Source organism: Micropterus dolomieu, linkage group LG03 (genome assembly GCF_021292245.1).
Source record: "Micropterus dolomieu isolate WLL.071019.BEF.003 ecotype Adirondacks linkage group LG03, ASM2129224v1, whole genome shotgun sequence".
Taxonomy (NCBI): Eukaryota; Metazoa; Chordata; class Actinopteri; order Centrarchiformes; family Centrarchidae; genus Micropterus; species Micropterus dolomieu.
Genome location: NC_060152.1, coordinates 11680623 through 11699860, shown reverse-complemented (window position 1 = coordinate 11699860; position 19238 = coordinate 11680623). Strand labels below are relative to the sequence as shown.

At 40.8% G+C, this 19238-nt stretch overlaps 1 protein-coding gene across 1 annotated transcript; it reads left to right on the top strand.

Moving 5' to 3' along the window:
• The first annotated feature begins 744 nt into the window (after positions 1-744).
• bcl3 (BCL3 transcription coactivator) lies at positions 745-19149 on the top strand. Its single transcript, XM_046043930.1, has 9 exons — positions 745-1706; positions 2447-2561; positions 10541-10649; positions 15248-15449; positions 16694-16782; positions 16876-16953; positions 17347-17514; positions 18069-18168; positions 18252-19149. Exons 1-9 carry the CDS (start codon positions 1175-1177, stop codon positions 18368-18370), a joined length of 1512 nt encoding a protein of 503 aa, XP_045899886.1. The 5' UTR covers positions 745-1174; the 3' UTR covers positions 18371-19149.
• The last annotated feature ends 89 nt before the right edge of the window (positions 19150-19238 follow it).

Here is a 19238-nt window from a genome sequence, read left to right as displayed (position 1 = left end):
ACATGTGATCAAAATAACAAACAAACAAATCCCTTCCATGACATCATTAAGAGGGTACAGGAAAGTTCTAAAAGGAAGTCACCTCAAAATGGTAATTAATTAAAAGTAGCCTACCCTATATAATTTGCACATTGCAAGTTGTTGAAGTCAGTCTTTCCTTGCAGCATTCTGATCGATACAGTGGGACAGTCCGTTAAGCTTTTAGAATAAAGGAAATAAAAGACACAGCTCTTTATTACTACTTTAAACTGATTCTGAACCTTTATCCATTCTCTTCACGCGGTATTCAGTTGTATGTTAACTGCTAGGCTACTCAAGTTCGGGAAATAGCATCCTGAGTCTAAATCTAATATTGAAGCCTTTATTATTAACAAGATTGCACGCAAAAAATGGAAGAAAGGACAATTACAATGAAAATATGTTCGTAAAGAAAATGTTCGGTTTGCAAGCGTGTTCTAAGTTAACAGTTGAGCGTGCATTGAAATACATTTGGGGTAGCCAGCTACAGTGCAGCCAATAGCTAGAGGGAGTCCCCTTTCTCTGACCTGCTGGCACATTTTGCACATAGATTTGCCCTGCTAGAACCGCGTCAAAAGCACCGATCCGTGAACTTCTTGAGAAATTCAGTAGACCTATTAGATGTTTTGAACATGCATGCAAAACAGACAGATGTCAAAGAGTTCGGAAATGCAGAAATTATTGTGAATTCAAGGCAGTGTTTTCTCTTTCCCTCTCTCACTCTGTATAATTTGCCCTTAAATGCTACACTCGCTTTCTTTCGATTTAAAGGGAAAGCACCGCTTGTGTCACAGTGAGTACGTTCATTAAAAGCAGATGCACTGTGTGAAGCACTGTAGCTCACCTGCAGTTGTTAGCCTAGGTACGCAAGGATACACACTATCTACACTAAACTTGTAGTAACTCTTCTTCAAAAACAAATTTGCATTCCGAGTCAATGAATTTTGTCGCTCGGCCTGAAATACACCAGTGACACAAAAGGAAACAGAGTGATGATTTGATCGCTGCCCATTTGGTTTCATGGGGATGGGAATAGCGCACTATTGGCCAATTTGGATGGACCGATCCCACTAAACTGTCACTGAACGTCGAGAAGTTGTCTTCACGCGCACACACCTGAAACTTCTTCAGATCCTGAGCGCCTCGCCCACAGTTGATGCCGAGGATCATGACCATGAACGGTGACCACCAGTCGGTTGCCACAGCGCCGCTGGATCTGCGCACCACTAACCGAGAGCGTGGGAGCGCCGGGTCAAGGACCCCGGACTGCAAAGGTCGCGTCAGGGACGCTCGGGTAACAGGCGGCTCACCTGCACCCCCTGCGTGCACAGGAACGGATAGTTTGGAAATACGCTGCCCCTCGGTCAGAGGCACACCGGGCTCAGAATCCGGCGCTGCTCGCAAACGACCAGCGGACAAATCTTCCTTAAGGCTTCCTTTTAGGAAACGCCCGATTCTTGTCGAGCCGGAGACCCAAACGCAGTCACCGGCGCCACCAGAAAGTGTAGACCGCTTTTCCCCTGCGGTAGATACGGACATCACAATTCGGGAAAGTTTTGCCGGTAGATTGGGACAAGCCACAGACGAAAGCAGGGTCGTTGCAGCACAGGTGACTCCCAGGCAGGTTGAAGAGGCAGGACAGAGCCAAGATGGATATCCTATAAGCTTCATGTACCCATTTGATTACGGTAAGCGTTCTTTCTTTATTTTACATTAATATTAATATTGATAATAATAAAATGATAATATAGCCTATATAAACTTAGTTACACGCCAAAGTTTTGCTTCTATAAAGTTCTCATCTGAAGTAGTTCCAAGGGAACAATTATGGCCAAAACAATCAAGCTGGGTGTTGCATTAGTGCATATGTCTGTACACTCAGTAAGACTATTAGAGACACAATTTAGGGTTCAAAGACAGAGCATGGCACAATAAATTGGTATAGGCTATAGCCTGTTACATGGACGATTTTGATTTTTAAAACAGTAGCAACACACTACACAGCTCCCCCACCCCCTCTTCAATATTTTTAGTCACTATGTATTACAGGTGGAAGGAAAGACAGTGGCTTCACAGTTGATGGTACAGCTGCTGCTGAATCAATGAGAAAATGTCCAGTCAGCCATTCTGATTCTGCAGCTATCCTCTTCAGTCAGACTCTTGCACTAACAAAAGTTGCTTAGTGGGTCAACTCATAACTGAATACTACTCTTACACACACACACACACACACACACACACACACACACACACACACACACATGCACAGTTGCACACTTCCTTATTACCAAAAATGACTTTACCAGGCCAGCCTCTTTATTTTATGTTTCTCCATTACTTTCTATTGAAATCTTCCTGGATCTCTATGTCTTTTTCTCTCTCTCTCTTGTACTGTCTCTGCCTCTCTTTCTGTGTCATTCGTGCTCAGGTTCCTGCCGACTGTACTGTGTGGCTGCTGCCCCAGAGCCAAACCCTCTGGCCCACCCCGGACACCTGCTGTCTGGTGTCGCTCTGGCTACACGTCAAGATGAAGATGGAGACACGTATGTTGATGTATTTGAAATGGCTTACGGTGGAAGATAGTCTGCCACTTCCTTTGTGTATGATTTAATCACTCATATCCATCCATCCACTACACATATATCCAAGCCACTGATGCATACATTAAACTTAAAAGATTACTATGATTCATCCAGGCATTTTCATAGTCATCACATTTCAGTCAGACGGGTGTGTTGCCAGTTGAAACTTGGCACAATTCACAGATCTGAAATCTTACCACAGTCATAAATATTCATGAGATTCCCGGCAGATTGAGTATTTTATTTAATTTTTTTTGGATTGAGTAGACATCACATCTTTACCTGTACAGACCACGAGTTTGAACTAGTGATCCACTTACATAATGGGCCCGAGATTAACAGTTTAATATGGAAACATTCCTATTTTCTTGGAAGTGGTGACTCATTTGTTGCAAACTTTCCAAAGTTGCACTTAATTTGAACTGTCCAAAAAAACTAAATGCTTCACAGTAAGAACAAATTGGATTCATTTTGTGTTTCTTTACATTGTTTTTATTCTAAAAGGTCATACTTTTGCTTAAAACTGAAATACTGTACTGTGCAAAGGTTTTAAATAGGTGTGGAAAATGCTGTAAAGTAAGAATGCAAATTGATATTTGGTGTCACCACTCTTGGCCTTCAAAACAGACATCTTAAAGAACTACCCACAGTTCTTCTGTGAATTTAGGCAGTGTCTGTTGCTTCTCTCTCTTCATGTAATCCCAGACTTGATGATGTTGAGCTCTGTGGGGGCCACACCATCACTTCCAGAACTCCTTGTTCTTCTTTATGCTGAAGAAGCTCTTAAGGACTTTTGATGTATGTTTGGAGTCATTGTCATGCACATCAGATGCGTCCCTGATGGTATTGCATGATGAATACATATCTGCCTGTACTTTTCAGCATTGAGGAGACCATTAATTCTGACCAAATCCCCAACTCTGTTTGCAGAAATGCAGCCTCAAACTTGCCAGGAACCTCCACCATGCTTCACTGTTGCCTGCAGACATGCATGTACCATGTATCTTGTACCGCTCTACAGCCCTTCGGCAAAGAAACTTCTCTGATAGAGCCAAACATTTAAAATTTTGACTGTAGTATTTTGATCAGACCCAAGCAACTGCTGCTATTTTTATTCACCCCAGTTTCTGTGTTTCTGTCTATAGTCGAGTCACTTGGCCTTGTTTCCATGTCGGAGGTATGGCTTTTTAGCCTTAAGTCTTCCATGACGGCCACTTCTGACCAGACTTCTCCAGACAGTGTTTGTGTGTATCAGGGTACCACTGTTTTCTGATAGTTCTGTGCTGATGGCACTGCTGGACATATTCAGACTGCGAAGGGAGGTAAACATGATGCATCTGCTGCAGTAAGTTTCTTGGGCCGTCCACTACGTCTACGGTCCTCAGCGTTGCCTGTTTCTTTGTGCTTCTTCAAAAGAGCTTGGACAGAACATATAGAAACCCTCATCTACCTTGAAATATCTGCCTGGGAGAGACCTTGCTGAGGCAGTCTAACTACCATGTGTCTTGTTGCTCAGTCTTGCCATGCTGTATGACTTAAGACAGTAAACTGTCTTCAGCAACCTCACCCAGTTGTATTCCTACTACGCAGCTGTTTAAGTTAATAATTATGTTACAACCTACACACTGCACTGGGGATCTTTAGCACTTGTTTGGTATGATTGTTTAATCATACACCTGATGATATGCCTAGACGAATTAATGCTGTTTTGAAGGCAAAGGGTAGTCACACCACATATTGATTTGATTTAGATTTTTCTTATGTTCACTCCCTTTGTATTTTGTAAATTGATAAATATAATCGATTAACATGTCTATTTTTGGCAGCTTTGTTACTTTGGAGCATTATTTCCACACCTGCCTAAAACTTTTGCACAGTACTGTACATACCTTTATATACTTTGATGCCCTCTATGGTGGCAAGAAGTAATTGATATAAGTAATTGATATCTTAACCTCCAGCAACATGTAAACAGATGATACAAAATATCAATAATCCAACCCAGCTGTTTTCCAGCAGTTTTTTAATTATCCACCTACTTAGAAGGCTTTCACATACAATCTTTGTGTTTTTGCCCATTCATGGATCTTGCATTTCTGTCTCTTGAGTTGCATTCTCAAATTTGTCTTTGCATGAACCAATAGGCCTTTTTCACAGTAGACATTTTGACTTGTGGGATTAGCAAATTCAAATGTCCCAGTGTGACAGTGAGCCAGCATGCATAATATGTCATGTAATGTTAAAATGTTGTGCATGAAAAAGTCCTATGACATATTAGTCTGTCTCATAGTTCCTCGCCAGCCAATGAAAAAAAGTGAAACTGAATTGGTCACATAAATAAAAAAGTGAATACAAGGGATTCGCTGGGCTGGACCCAAACAAGTCTCACCAAGTGACCTCATTAACAAAACTTTTGGCGTTCCACAACCTGGATGTGGTTTGTGTCATGTCTGTATCATCTCTGTTTATTTGTTATAATCTCCACGACTCAAGTGATTCTGCATATTGAAGAGGTACAGTCAGTGCCCCTCTCGTATCCAACCAATTTTTTTTTTTACTTTCTATAAGGGAAAGTGGTTTAGCGTAGATCAGGAATGATTTACTAAGTGGCAATGGAGACTTTGTTCTAACACACTAGCCTGGAAACTGTAGCAATTGAGACTGAGCTACTGGATTAAATGAGCATTGCATGAGCAGGTATGTGTTAGTGTATGTGTGTTGAGAAACCTATAATTTTAAGTTGACTAGCCTCTCAGGGTGTAGGATCGGGGGGGTTGGGAATGAGAATACTGTACACAAGAAACTAGAGGAGTTTTCATAGACCACATGAATGCAAATATTAAACTTTAACGCATGGTTACTTTACTTTGTGTAAAGGTTTAACGCCCACCCACACACTAACTGAAATGTCAAACTGATACAAGAACACACACACACACACGCAAACACACACACACACATGCACACTCACACACAAAGTCATGTGAGTGAAAACATAGCATGTCCAAGAATTAAATGCCACTTTGATGTTGTGGTTTCAAAAAGTATCAGCAATATTTGCATTCATTTGAAATAAACTCGTGATGACCAACATTTAGCGGAGCCGTAAGTCACGTGATATGTCACAGCTGTGTATTGTCCCACATCTGCTTCAGAGGCTCATAATCACTATGACATGTCTGCTATAAACAGATAATGGCAAAGAAATAAGAAGAATGCAACGGATGTTGACTCTCAGAATAGACATAAAAAGTACTTTTTCTTTGTTATACATGCAAAGTTATGAGTCTGTATATTTTTTAACATCGGCGCCCTAAAACCTGATTTTATTTTTTATCTTCTCTTGCTGTATATATTGTTGACACTCCTCTCTGGAGCGTCTTGCAATTATGTTATCCATAACACAAAGACAAAATGAAAAACTGACATGAACATTGTCTAATTAGCATTGACTTAATGCAACAAAGCTGCAGTGCCGGAGTTTTCACAAAATCTAGGCCCTTTGTAATGAACTTCAGAACTCGACTAGCTTACGTAGTACCTACTTGTTGTTTTGTGGTTATATAAAACTTTGTGTGAATTCTGCAGAAACATTCTCAGCCCCCCTGTCCATTTCACACTGTTTGTATGTACATGACTGTGTGTATGTATGCACATTGTCAAGAGATGCGAGCATGCGCCTGCTCTTACGTCAACGGTGGTGATCATCCTCTGTTCTCAGCGCCTCTGAGCCCCTTAGTTTCGGGAAAACCAGTGGTTGCTCAGTTTTTAAACACGATTGCGGTTTTTCTCAGGTGTTTCTGTCTCTCTTTTCTTCTCTGTGTTTTTAAATGAATGGGCTCAAAAAACCCAAACATCCGCTCTTAACTTCCTCATTTACCGCTTTCTTTCTATCAGCTTCATCTCTCTCTCTCTCTCTCACTCTCTCTCTCTCCATTTCTGTTTTATGTGTCACTTGCTTAGCCACACTAGATGTGTAATGTGCATATTTTCTTACTGCTCCTACAGATTCATTTGTACATGCTGTCTGTGCATTTACACACCAACATATGCAGATTTTGGCAAAACTCTGATTATTGAACTTGAACCATTTAAAATTACTACAGTATGTAGACCCAGTACTATTGCACATGCACTGAACCAGATGTAAACATTAAATGTTTTGTTTATGTAAAGAATAGAAAACGAGACTAATAGTTTACAGCCATACTAGTTGGTCTATGAGGCTATACACATGCACAGGGGTGCATACTTTGAACTAAGTGTTAACTCCAACTTGGCAATATGCTCTCAATTACAGAGCTAACATGCAAATGTTTAGCCGGAAAAATTTATCATGTATACCATATTAGTTTAGCGTGTTAGCATGCTCACATTTGCTAGTTGGCACTAAACACAAAGTACAGTTAAGGAAGATGGAAATGTCATTGGGTTTGAGGTATTTGGGCATAAACCAAAGAATCGGACAAACATTGGCTGATCTAATGGTGGCGCTGGGGGAAAATTCAGAGGATCACCAAAGTCATTATGATATATCCTTGGGTGCCATTGATATCTGAATGCCGAATTTCACGGCAATCCATCCTATTATTACGATATTTCAGTCTGGACCAAAGTGGTGAACTGACCGACTGACTGAGTGACATCATGTTACCCTTATGATGACTGTAGAAATGCTGTAGAAAAAAATGATTCCACAAAACAATAAACTGCTTGCTCATCCAGTTTTGCTCAGACACATTCCAACTCTGAAAACCTTTACCCCATCATTCTTTGTAACGAGCACAGCAGATTATACAATGTGATGTGAAGTCGTCATTTCTTGTTAACTGGACTGTGGTGCGTCTCTGTGTCTCTTTTGTTTACTATTCACACACACTGACACATCACCTCATCACTGCTCAGCTGGTCGGCAGACCACAGCATATGTTAGGCTGATCATTCAGTTTGGCTGCACCCTCACTCTCCATACCAAAAAGGATACTGCACAATGGTCCCATCTCTCTCTGCGTTCTCTTTTTTCTCTTTTCTCACACTGTGTTTTTGACACTCTCTCTCTCTCTCTCTTTTTCACAGACACACACACACACACACACACACACACACACACACTTGCACTGGGACTGTCTGTGTTAATGCAGCAAGCTTGGGACTCCTGTCTGCGTCAATGCCGCTGATGCCTGAGGTTATCTGGGGCTGTGGTCTGCCCCACTTCCAGGAACTAGAAACTGTATAGTTTCATCTTAAGAGAAAAAGAGAGAGATGGATGAAGGTATAATAGATTATATCAAGATAGAAATTCACTCTAAAACTGCATAAGAGACATTTGATTATACATTTGGTTATTAGTTTCGTCAGAGCTCAATGACAAAATACTACACAAACCATACCTGAACAGCTTGTACTGTATTTGACTGTGGAAATACTGTAGAATGATCGGTCACTCCAATTACTGTATGATTTATTGTTGAGACACTGCAGGGGCTTTTTAAGGCAAATATGGTTAGCTGATGGCATGTACAGTAAATATGATTACTACATCATCTTTTTTTGATACTGATTTATTCACTGTGCTGACTTCAGTTACAGGAACAGGGACCAGCTGAGGAAAGAACAACCATGCTCACTCCTGTTCCAACATACAGTTCTGCTTTTTCTGCTGTTCAATCTGATGTCAGGAGCAAATCATCTGATTTTATTTTAGTTGCAGTTCCAACCTACTCTTGCACATACATTTTTAGTTTTGTACTCACACTGTAGAGTGATATCTACTGTATGCTTACTCATGCAATGTGCAAGAATTATGTATGTAGTATACTGCATACACATGTATCCACGATTTGCATTTCTTTTTTGGCAAATCATTTAATTATATACACAGACATAGTAGAGCATGACTTTGTTTTTTCCCCCTGCTACCACCAAGTGAAGGCTAGCACATGCTTAGGCTTCAGTTTAACCGGCCACATGCATTATACTGTTCATACTTGCCTTTATCAAGTCATCAAAGAATCAGAATGTTTCTACTGAATGTAGAGATTATGTAAGATGTTTGCTTTTAATGTGATTGGAAGAGATCATTAGAGTAATGAGACACTGGGTAGATAGATAGATAGGCGAGTACATACATACATAACCAAAGAACCTTTCCTTGAACTGCATACCAGTTTTGCTAAAATGGGCAAGAAAGTGTAGTTCTTGCACTTGACACTGTACGTCAGAGCATCTGTTATTTGATTTGTTTGAGAGGTCTTCAAACAATATTTTTTCAGGAAGGAAATTACTGTTATTAATGACTCCGTGTCAGTGGGACACACTGCTGAGAGGAAGTGTTGCAAGTGCTTTTCTCATTGTAAGAACTTATTTTCTGACCTCAAATTCTGTGCAAGCGTACTTTTAACTTCTCAAGAAGCGTCCCTGTTTCCTGTTGTACAATTGTTCTGTATGTCTTATTATGACTTATCCATTGGATGAAGCTGACTGAGTTAACCTACAGAAAGCCCCTGTCAGAAACCATATAGCTTAATGGCTGGATTTCACAGCACACCGAGCAAGATAAAGAATGCTGCCATTGTTACTGACAACAGGAAGTGACATAAAACCAGTCTGGCTCTTACTGGAAGCTGCTTCTTCTGACAGAATAAAAAAGCATAATGTGAAAACTGCTATACTGTTTTCTACAGTATTTGTTTTCTACCTTTCCTAAACTTTGGCCTGCGTTTGTTCTTTCGCTTCATGTAAAGACCACAGATAGAGGTTTCCCCTTTAGTCTTGATAAGGGTGTGATAAAAGTAATGTGAGTCATGCCTGTACATCTGTAGAGCTCCTCAGTTCAACTGTCAGTGGGATCATTTAGATCAAGTGATCATGTAGAATTTGCTGTTTCTGATCACAATAAAAGCCCTTCAAGGTTAAATTTATAGGCCATGAAGAGAATGTGTGATTTTTCATCCCAAATGAGTGATTTGCAGCACATAACCCATAAAGCACAACATGTTGTTTTTAGACTTTCTTTTCACAGATAAAACAATGAGATATAATGTGAGCTTCAGAGGTGCTGGCAGGGGAGTAGGAAGTAATATTTTTGTAAGGTTAGGTGGTCTCGGGGGCGTTTGTTTTAAGGCAGAATGAGTAGGATTTGTCAGTTTCTGTTTGTAAACACATCATTCAAAGTTGCCCCCACCTCCCCAGCTCATTGAACGAGATGGAGAGAGCAGTAGCAGTGGTTGAGCGAGCTATAGAGTGAATGATGAAACTGTTCACTTAAATCAAATAATTTATTTGGCATTAGAATGATCAACATTAATATTCAAGGAAGACAATTAGCTTACATTTTATTTGATGGGGACCTAGATAATGGATGGGGGGACACAGGCCCAAAAAAGGGTGAGAACCAGTTTTACGGTCTCAATGCTTAGCTAAGGTAACTGGCTGCTGGGTGTAGCTTTATATTTAATGGACAGACATGAAGATGTAATTATCAGCAATAGAGCAAATAAGTGCATTTCCTAAAATGACTTTTTGACTAACTATTGCTACCATGTGGGAAAGTGACTTGTAGTGCACTGGGCTTAATAGTTCACATGCTTAAATTTTGAACAAAACCTCAAAATAACAATTAGTCATGCAGCACATCCTCATATTCACATCACTAAAGAGTGCTGAAATTAATGCCAGGTAGAGATTATTGCAGTTCGAATACCTATATATTTTGCATTTACTGTACATATATATTATCTCTATCTATATATAGTACACACATTACTATACACATGTAAGTTCTGATGAGTTGTCAGATCAGTCATTTCCCAGAGGTATAGTGTCAGTGGGTCACAGTGTCAGTAAAACCTAGGACTAACCACTAACCTTGCAATATTTCTCTTTCAACTTTAGTGTTAAAATCTTTATGTGTCTGTTTTGTTTTTTTGTATTCATTACAGAGCTCTGCATATAGCTGTGGTGCAGGGGGAGTTGGCCGTCGTCTACAAACTGATCCAACTTCTGATATGGGCTCACAGAGACATTGATATCTACAACAACCTCTGGCAGGTAAAACAAATACACTTTAAATACACGTAACATTTCTGTCCATTAAATGCAGAATTGACATTTGAGGCAGAATTTTGTTTTCCTTTCAAATTTGGCAGCCATCTAATACACAGATATTTTTTCCAGATCCAGTTATATTTTATAAAGAGGTCTCAGCGTTAATCAGTTTAACATGATGAGAGATAGCCATAAAATAGAAGCAAAATGGGAGACTTCTGCCCTGACAGGCACAGCACGTAAAACACATTCCCCTGCCAGACCCTTCTGATAACAGTAGCATGGAAAAGAATGAAAGAGGAAGTGCCTTGGTTTCCTCCTTGCCTTACTCTGCTTTATCGCATACTCATACAGTCATGGCGGTTGATGGTTATGCAGTGGAATTCACCCTTCCTGGTTTCTCCACCTGTACTTGCCGCAAGCCAAAGCCATGCACATGCTGGGAAGGACAAAGTGTGCTTTCCAGCATTCTGTTTTATTTTGTACACAGTTTGTGTGGTGCTAAGTTTCTCTATAGGATGGGATTTTTCAGGGTTTGCATTTTGGATTTGCCATGTTGTGAAATTCAGTGGAGACAGCCAAGATGATTAAGTGGAGCAATGTGTCACTCCCACGAACTCTCATGAACCCTGCACTCAAAATCTCAGGTCTCGGCCTTGACTAAAAAAAACATGAACATGCTTGAAAATGGCATGGCACATGTCGCTTTTTCCTTGCATTTAAAGAATCTGACTCTTTGTCCAGGGCAACTTTGGCTTTTACAATGATATGAATGGACAAATTGACCCAATAAACTTTTGCTGAAGTGTCTTTCTAATGAAAATTGTTACTGTGCCCTTTAACTCCTTACATAGTAACCTCAACATAAGGGACACACTACAGTGTACTTAACTGGAATGTGTACAAGAAATTGCCTTTGAGTGTTTCCCAATCCAGGGCTGTCCCAACCACTGGCGTTAAGTAAACACTTCCATGTTCTCTTCTCCTCTGTTGTCTCCACCTCCTCACTCGCATGCTCTGCATTCTGCCAGCTTTCTCTCTTTCATCCTTCAGCAGAGAAAGCACCTGAGCCGTGCAGAGCTTTAGTTCTCAAGGCTGGGGTTTCATACCACACAGGACACCACGGGCCCGCTTACCAGAAATAACGCTGGTGCTATCACCGGTTGTTGTCTTTCCTCATTGCTGAGGCTTGACAGCATAGGTTTTGTGATATCCTGTGTCTGCCCTGTGTATGAAAATGCATGCACGCGACACACATAGACAAACTCTCTTTTCACACACTCACGTACATCATGCCATATGCAGGTATAACCAAAAGGGGAGATTTTCAAGCACAGGTCCCGTCACAGTCATTTGCCTACCAGATTTAGTGGTTTTAGCTGAATACCGGGCATAAATTACAGACTTATTAAAATGAGGCGAGGGAACTATTTATTTTTCAAAACATAAAGTTTACGACACAGACCTGAACTCATTTTCTGGCACTGGCCAACTTCCCAGAGACAAAAAAAAGAAAAAAGCAATACATCTTTTCCAATATTGATGACAAATCCTGAGTTTCTGTGGTTTTGCATATGTAACTTTTTGACAGAGTGTTACTATCAGCGCTGTAGCTGAACAACAGTGCACTACTGAGATGGTAGAGACAGCTGTTTGATACTCCTACACTGGTCTTGCTATCATTGCAACTACACAAACACACACTATTGTAGTCTTTTGCTGCTCTTGCCCCATCTGATGGGCGCGTGGCACTGACACTAGTGGGGTTTGGGGACTGAATCCCCAGGGGCCACCCACACTAAAACATGCACTAATGGTCATGTGCTTTAGGTTAAAGACATCCTCCGAAGTGCATGTGTTACTACTGCAAAGCAGTATGCATATGATCAGCATTTCAATCTTACCTTCCTTAAAGACGTTTCTTTAAATAGTCACACTCGCTGTACTGTTGAAATCTTTTTATTGAGATTCATGTCAATTCATTTTACTTTACTTCATTTTGTATATGTGCATACTGATGCTGGTAGCATGCCATTTTTTCTTTTTAGTGTGAGTGTGTGTGCATGTGTGAGCATGAGCGAGACATCTGTGTGTGTTTGTGTGTGCTTTAGCATCCTTGTTCCGAGAAGTCACATGACCCCCCCCCCCCCTTTGCTTTGGGCTGTTTCTCAACATACCTTGCACTGAGGTTCAGAGGGTAGTTTACTGGGACTTTCCCTTCCTGCGCGTGTCTCTCTCTCTCTCTCTATCTCGCTCTCTGTCATGCTGTCTCTCTATCTGTCTCGCTCTCTCACTGCTGTTTCTTTTTTCATATATCTCGCTGCATATATTTTAAGAGCATAAAGGTGTTTCTAACCATAACTGATGAACTGACTGATGCTATCAGTGTAACTGTCAACAACACTGACGTAAGAGAGTTTGGTGTTTATTTGTACGACAGGTCTGACTTTACCTTGTAGTGTCTCTGTCTCTTAGTGTTGCCTTCTACCTTTCTTTGTGTTTGGCACTGCTTATAGCCAGGGGCTGTTCTTCATGCCAAGAAACCTCTTCTCTTCTCCTTTCATCTTTTCACCTCCCTCATGTTGATCCGCTCGTTTTGCAGGAATGCAAGTGTGCAAGGACAGACCCAGGGGAAAGAAAAGGGATTTTCCCTTGGTATCCTGTCTTTCCCCTGGACTCCCCTCCACCGCTTCCGTTTCTTCCTCATTCCTCCGTCTTTCCACCCTGATCCCCTCACTCCCTTCCTCTTATCTTTGCTCTGGATTTGTTTTTAAGTCACTTTGAAATCCTTTACAGGAAGACACAGCTAGACTCTGCCAACTCTGAGAAGTCTATTATGAAGGCCCTGAAAGTCGTGAAAGTTTCTGGAAATGACCAAAGTTCCATAAGTGCTATAAAATAGTAACATGGCTGCTTTTCACAATGTTTGTTCAAAAGTTAATTCTGATTATAGGTTCAAAGAACGTACATTTTACAAGTGAATATGATTGTGTGTGTGTGTGTGTGTGTGTGTGTGTGTGGATATTTGTGTGTGTTTTTTGTCCGTAAGTGTGTGTGTGAGTCACAGGATTCAGGGAAACAGGAGCTGAAGGGAGGAACACTGGCATTGACACAGTGGAGGAATTCCACAAAGACGCTCTCCCACTGCTAGACTAGTTTTTTTATAGTCTTTACTGGAACAAACCCCCAGCTCACACACACACACACACACACAAACGCAATAGTAATATAGCAAAAGTGAAACTTGGAGCAACAATCTGTTCCTTATTGTATGACTTGAATAGCAGCTAAAAACTCCAGGTTAAAAGACTTCCCTTTATGACTGAACTTTTGTAATGCTTAGTTTAAACAGCAGGTTGTCAGTGCCCTCCCTCGCCATAGTTGATGTAATTATCAACAGGATGATACATGCTGACCTAACCCAAAGGAACATCTTAGATTGCTTAAATGATTTCATTCAGTACTTAGTTGATTCATCCCGATAAGCCCCTGGACTATGTGAAATTTTTGTGTTTCCTGTCCTTGCAGACCGTTTGTGTCTCAGAACCGGCCCTCCCTCGTTTTGAATTAATCACACAGTTCCATGCTAGGGTTGTTAATGTTTGCTCCGTGATATATGGTGCAAAGGTCTCACCTAGTCACTTTGATGTGACAACTAGGAATTTTGGCATTGTGTGTGTGCAAATGCAAGGTACTTTTGTGTTTATGTGAGAATAGGCACGTAATACTCATGCCTGTATCCCATGATTTTCTGATGTGTAATACAGATAATCTTACAGACATAGTTCCTTTTTTGTTTATTTTAGGCGTTGGCCTGAGCTTAAGGGTGTTGTTTTATTGTCTCCGACCTTTAACCTGAAGAACAGGTTAGAAATGAAAAGAGGCCTTTACTAGAAGTAACACTCTTCCTCCAACCTCACTTACTAGAATGTGGGTATTTTAAGATTTTGTAAATGTATACCTAGTCAATTATCCAAGCTTCCACAAAGGAGTTTATGATTTTGTAACTCTTAATTTATCTGCCTACCAATCTAGCAGCAGAATATTCAAAAAAAAGATTACAGGAATTAGCATTAGCATACATGTTGGAAACAGTGAGGAATAGCTAGGAATGTTCTGTCCAGAGGTAACAAAATCTGCCTACCAGCACCACCAAGAAATGTCCTGCTTAAACAAACAAGATATAACATGTTAATTGGTGAGCTTTGGAGTTGCTGCTGGAAGGATTTTGTTACCTTCAGACAGAGCCATGCTAGCTGTTTCCCAGCTCAGTCTCTGTACAAAGCTAAGCTAACTGTCTCCTGGCTCTTGCTTCATATTCACCATACAGACATTAGTGGTATCAATTTCTCATTTAACTCTCCACCAGAAAGCAAATAAGTGTATTTCCCTATTTAAGAATGATGTCTTTGAGGATAGCAGAGAGTGGGAGCATTGTGCAGCATTAGTGGAGAGTTCACATTCTGAATGCCACCCAGTGTGTGCTACAGTGTGAAAAATGAAAACGTTTTTCGAAAGACAGTGTATTGCCTTTTGTGGTTACAGTCCTGAATACACTGGTTTGTCTAAACTGTCATTTTTGCTCTCATCCTCCCCCTCAGACTCCCCTCCATTTGGCAGTGATAACCCAGCAGGCAAACATGGTGGAGGCTTTGTTGAGAGCCGGGGCTGACCCTGCTGCCTTGGACCGTAACGGCCAAACAGCGCTCCACCTCTGCTGCGAATACGACCAGCTTGATTGTCTGTCTGTTGCGCTCTCTTGCTCCTCATCCTCCACATGCCTGGAGATCAGAAACTATGAGGGTAAGTTGCGGTCTACCAAGTAAGCTCGTTGGTACTGCACTGAAGATATTCTTGATGAAGAAAGACCAAGTATGACCCATTAGCTCTTCTCATTAAGTCATTTAATATGATAAAGCCCTGTGATTGTTGGTAACCATTTCCTGCTCAGTGATTTCCCTGAGATTCAATTAATGAAAACATACAAAGCTATTATGAAATTAAGAGTATTTGACATCATTTGGATGAATAAATCAAACTTTTCTGAGTACAGGTGAACCCCCCCAAAATACACACAGTCTCCTCTTTCTACAATGGGTATTATCTTAGTGGAGCTGAGTTTGTATGTAGGGTTCAGATAATAACACAAGAGCCACCTCAAGTGAAAGCAAAGTCTGCCTACTATGATTTTATTGGCATAGAATCAGAGGATTCATGTCATTCATGGGTTTGGGGGACTTTTATGTCCAAGAGTTTTGGGCAACTGAGCTCATTAACAACACTGCTTCAAGAGTCCTAACAAAGATTAAGAAAAGTGAACATATCATACAAATTCTCAGGCTTCTGTACTGGCTTCTGGTTTGTCCGTTTAAAATGCTCTAAGTGAAAGAAACATCTTGGTCTCTCATGTCATCTAGTAGCAGTCTGCTAATCAGTCCCAACAAAACACAGAGAAGCAGCTTACTAATTTTGCTTCGCATAACAGGAAAAACACTTCCAGAAGATGACTTGCACTAGCATCCTGCACTGCCTGCGATTTCATCTTTTTAATTGCTTTAAAATTTGACAATAATTTAAATGTGTTTTAAATGTATTTCAATTTTCTTTATGTCTTATGCTGTACTTATACTCATATAACATCCTTTATGTTATGGCTCTTATGGGTGACCCAAGGGCGGACACAGAGCACAGGAAACAGATAAACGTTTACAGGCTTTTTTAATCAACTAAAAGGTGCAAGGATGATGGAGGCTGGTGAGGTTTGGCTAAAGGAACAAGTAGGCTAGTTAGAGCTGAAGAGATCTGGTTTCCAAAGTAGCTTATGGCGACTCAGGCAACACAAGCTGTGATACTTTAATAATATGTAAACACTAATTTGTCTTTATGTAGAAAATGTGCTATATATTTCATTGCCTATGTCTTTGAGAATATAGGCAATATAGGAATATACCTAGATATAGGAATTCACCTAGATTTGTGCATACTGTATGTGTTTATATGTATTTGCTCACTGTAAAGCTCCGGTTCTGCTTTGTCCCTGTTCTCAGGTTTGAGCCCTCTCCATCTGGCTGTGCTGCGTGGCCATAAAGGTTTGGCCAGAATGCTGCTGGATGCAGGAGCTGACATCAACGCTATGGTCAGTCCCTGTGCTATTTCACAACATCACAAAGTTCACATTTACCGTCTCTGCATCCCCTGACTTTTCCCATGGTGCTTTTTTTCTAATCAGGACATCAAAAGTGGTCAGAGTCCTCTCATGCACGCGGTGGAGAGCAATAACACAGACATGGTCCACTTCCTCATTGAGGTAATGGATGTGTGTGGGTAGGGAGGGAAGGGCGGTGACTCAGCTGTATTTGATAAGTTTGGTTTTCTCTTTCCAGCTCATAAGCTGCATACTGACTTTTCTATTCTTTTCTAGCCCATTGATAAGACCTTCAAAGAACTGGAGCAAAATGTTCATAGTTAATCTTTATTATATGAGCTTAGCAAATGTGATGTACATGGGCAGAATTAACTTTTCTCCTTCCTTCACCTCTCCTTTAAAAGCATTTTTTTTCTTCTTCATCTCTCCTATCTGATCTAACTCACCTTCTCCGTGGATCTATCTTTTGTTTCACTTTCCATGCTGAACTGCATCTGTGTCTGGCTTTCTTTATGAATCACATCTGTGTCAACTTCTTCTGTTTTTCTCTTGCAGAGTGGCTGTGATGTCAACAGCCAGTCATACAGTGGGAACACTGCCCTGCACAGCGCCTGTGGACGAGGGCAGGTGGACACGGTGCGGCTGCTGCTGAAGAGCGGATCTGACAGCAGCCTCAAGAACTACCACAATGACACACCTGTGATGGTAGCCAAGAACAAGAAAGTGAGCAAGGACATGACATTAAAAGAAAATATGCATAATAACACAGACCTTGCTGAAATTCCATTCTTACTGTGTTGTTTATTGTAGCCTTTTTATGGTTGTGAGTTGCTGCTTCTGGACAATTCAGATTGTGTCAAGACAACTGTTAACCAAATCAAATTGACAGTGAACTACTTCCTTGTAGTTGTCCAAATTTGAAATCACTCTCTGTAATGTCCATCCATCGTCAACCGCTTATCCTGCGTACGGGGCTCTTTGTAATGTATTAATGGAAAATTCCAAACTATTTGCTAATTGAGTTATGTGAGAACGAATGCAAACAATTGCAAATTCTACTTGACTTAGCTCTGGTTAGGATAGTAGGAAGACTGGATTGGAGTTAGAAATGCAAAGTGAAAGTGTGTGTGTATCCTTCCCTCTAGAGGTCAGACCTGAATGGTGCAATGTTTCCCCACCATTATTATATTGTTGTTTGACTCATTTTTTGTAGATCACTGTGAAACTCACGTAAGGTCAAGCAGACAAAGTGGTAACAGAGTGTAAATCTTTTTCAGATAGCAGATGTGTTACGAGGGAGAGGCTCAAACCAGATTAAAGTTCAAGATCAACACTGTGTGTCTGTCTCACCACATGGGAGCAACTTAACGGAAAATGGTAAGAACAGGTGTCAAGTTCACACACATACACACAGTCATGAAATCACAGTGTTTCATTTGTACTCTTTGCCTCTGCTTTAGGGTCCCCATCTCCCAACCACAGTCGTGGATGTTCGCCTTTGACTACACCACACACCCCTCACCATAGCACCTCCCACTCTCCAAAGACTCCATCTACGCTTGTATTTCCATTTTACTAGCTCAGAGTTATTGTCCAGTGCAACTTTTAACTACCTCCACGCAGCCAACCAACAAAGAGCTGCCAAAATGTCATCCAGGAGAACGTTCAGCAAACAGGATAGCAGACCAGCAAAAGACTGCACCTGAAGTAAGACAAGCTGGCCTTATTTTCCTGGACTCCATGACAGACTCATAGTTGGCATCCCTCCTTGGGCTATGATGCCTGGACACACTGACTGCAACATCTCTGCTCATCCAGCTGCTGTTGTGGGAACTCCCCTTATGACTGGGAGCAAACTGGTGACCTACAAGCTGCTGCAGGGATCAGCTGTATTTCTATGCAGCAACAGAAATGTGTCACTGCATGCAATCAAGAGTGAACTTAAAGAACTGTATAAAAAGATATGTCAGTAAATGATGGACATGAACCTAAGTTTAGTGAACTCACAACTCCCTTTTTAAAGTATTTTAGCGTTAAATAGAGGACAGTAGAGATAACAGCAAATGAAGGGGAAGTAGGGATTAAATTTAACAAATGTCCCAACCTGGACTTGAAGTGGGGATGTTTTGACACCCTAAGTAAATGTATTCAGTCTGCTTATTGTAAGGCTAGACAATGTACATGACCTGATTAATATATCAAAATTCCTTCTTCTGCCATTTTAATAATCTATGTTCACAGTACATTTCAGGTCTCTTTGTGTGCATTATGTGGCTGTGCGCGTGTGTATTATTTTTTTGTATCACTTTTTGTCAAAAGTTGTAGATATTTTTATATAAAATTTGTCCAGAAGATTCACTGGAGTCTTGTTTTATCAGCCTACCCCACAGTAGCCTTGGCGAAGTTGAAAGCGGTGTTGTGATTGGTCGGTGTGAGGTCAACAACCA

What these genes read in the sequence shown, in the direction of transcription:
- bcl3 (XM_046043930.1), top strand. Translation starts at nt 1,175, where the DNA reads ATGCCGAGGATCATGACCATGAACGGTGACCACCAGTCGGTTGCCACA. An exon ending in CATGTACCCATTTGATTACG is followed by an intron (nt 1,707 to 2,446) that starts GTAAGCGTTCTT and finishes ATTCGTGCTCAG; the next exon opens with GTTCCTGCCGACTGTACTGT. An exon ending in TGGTAGCCAAGAACAAGAAA is followed by an intron (nt 17,515 to 18,068) that starts GTGAGCAAGGAC and finishes AATCTTTTTCAG; the next exon opens with ATAGCAGATGTGTTACGAGG.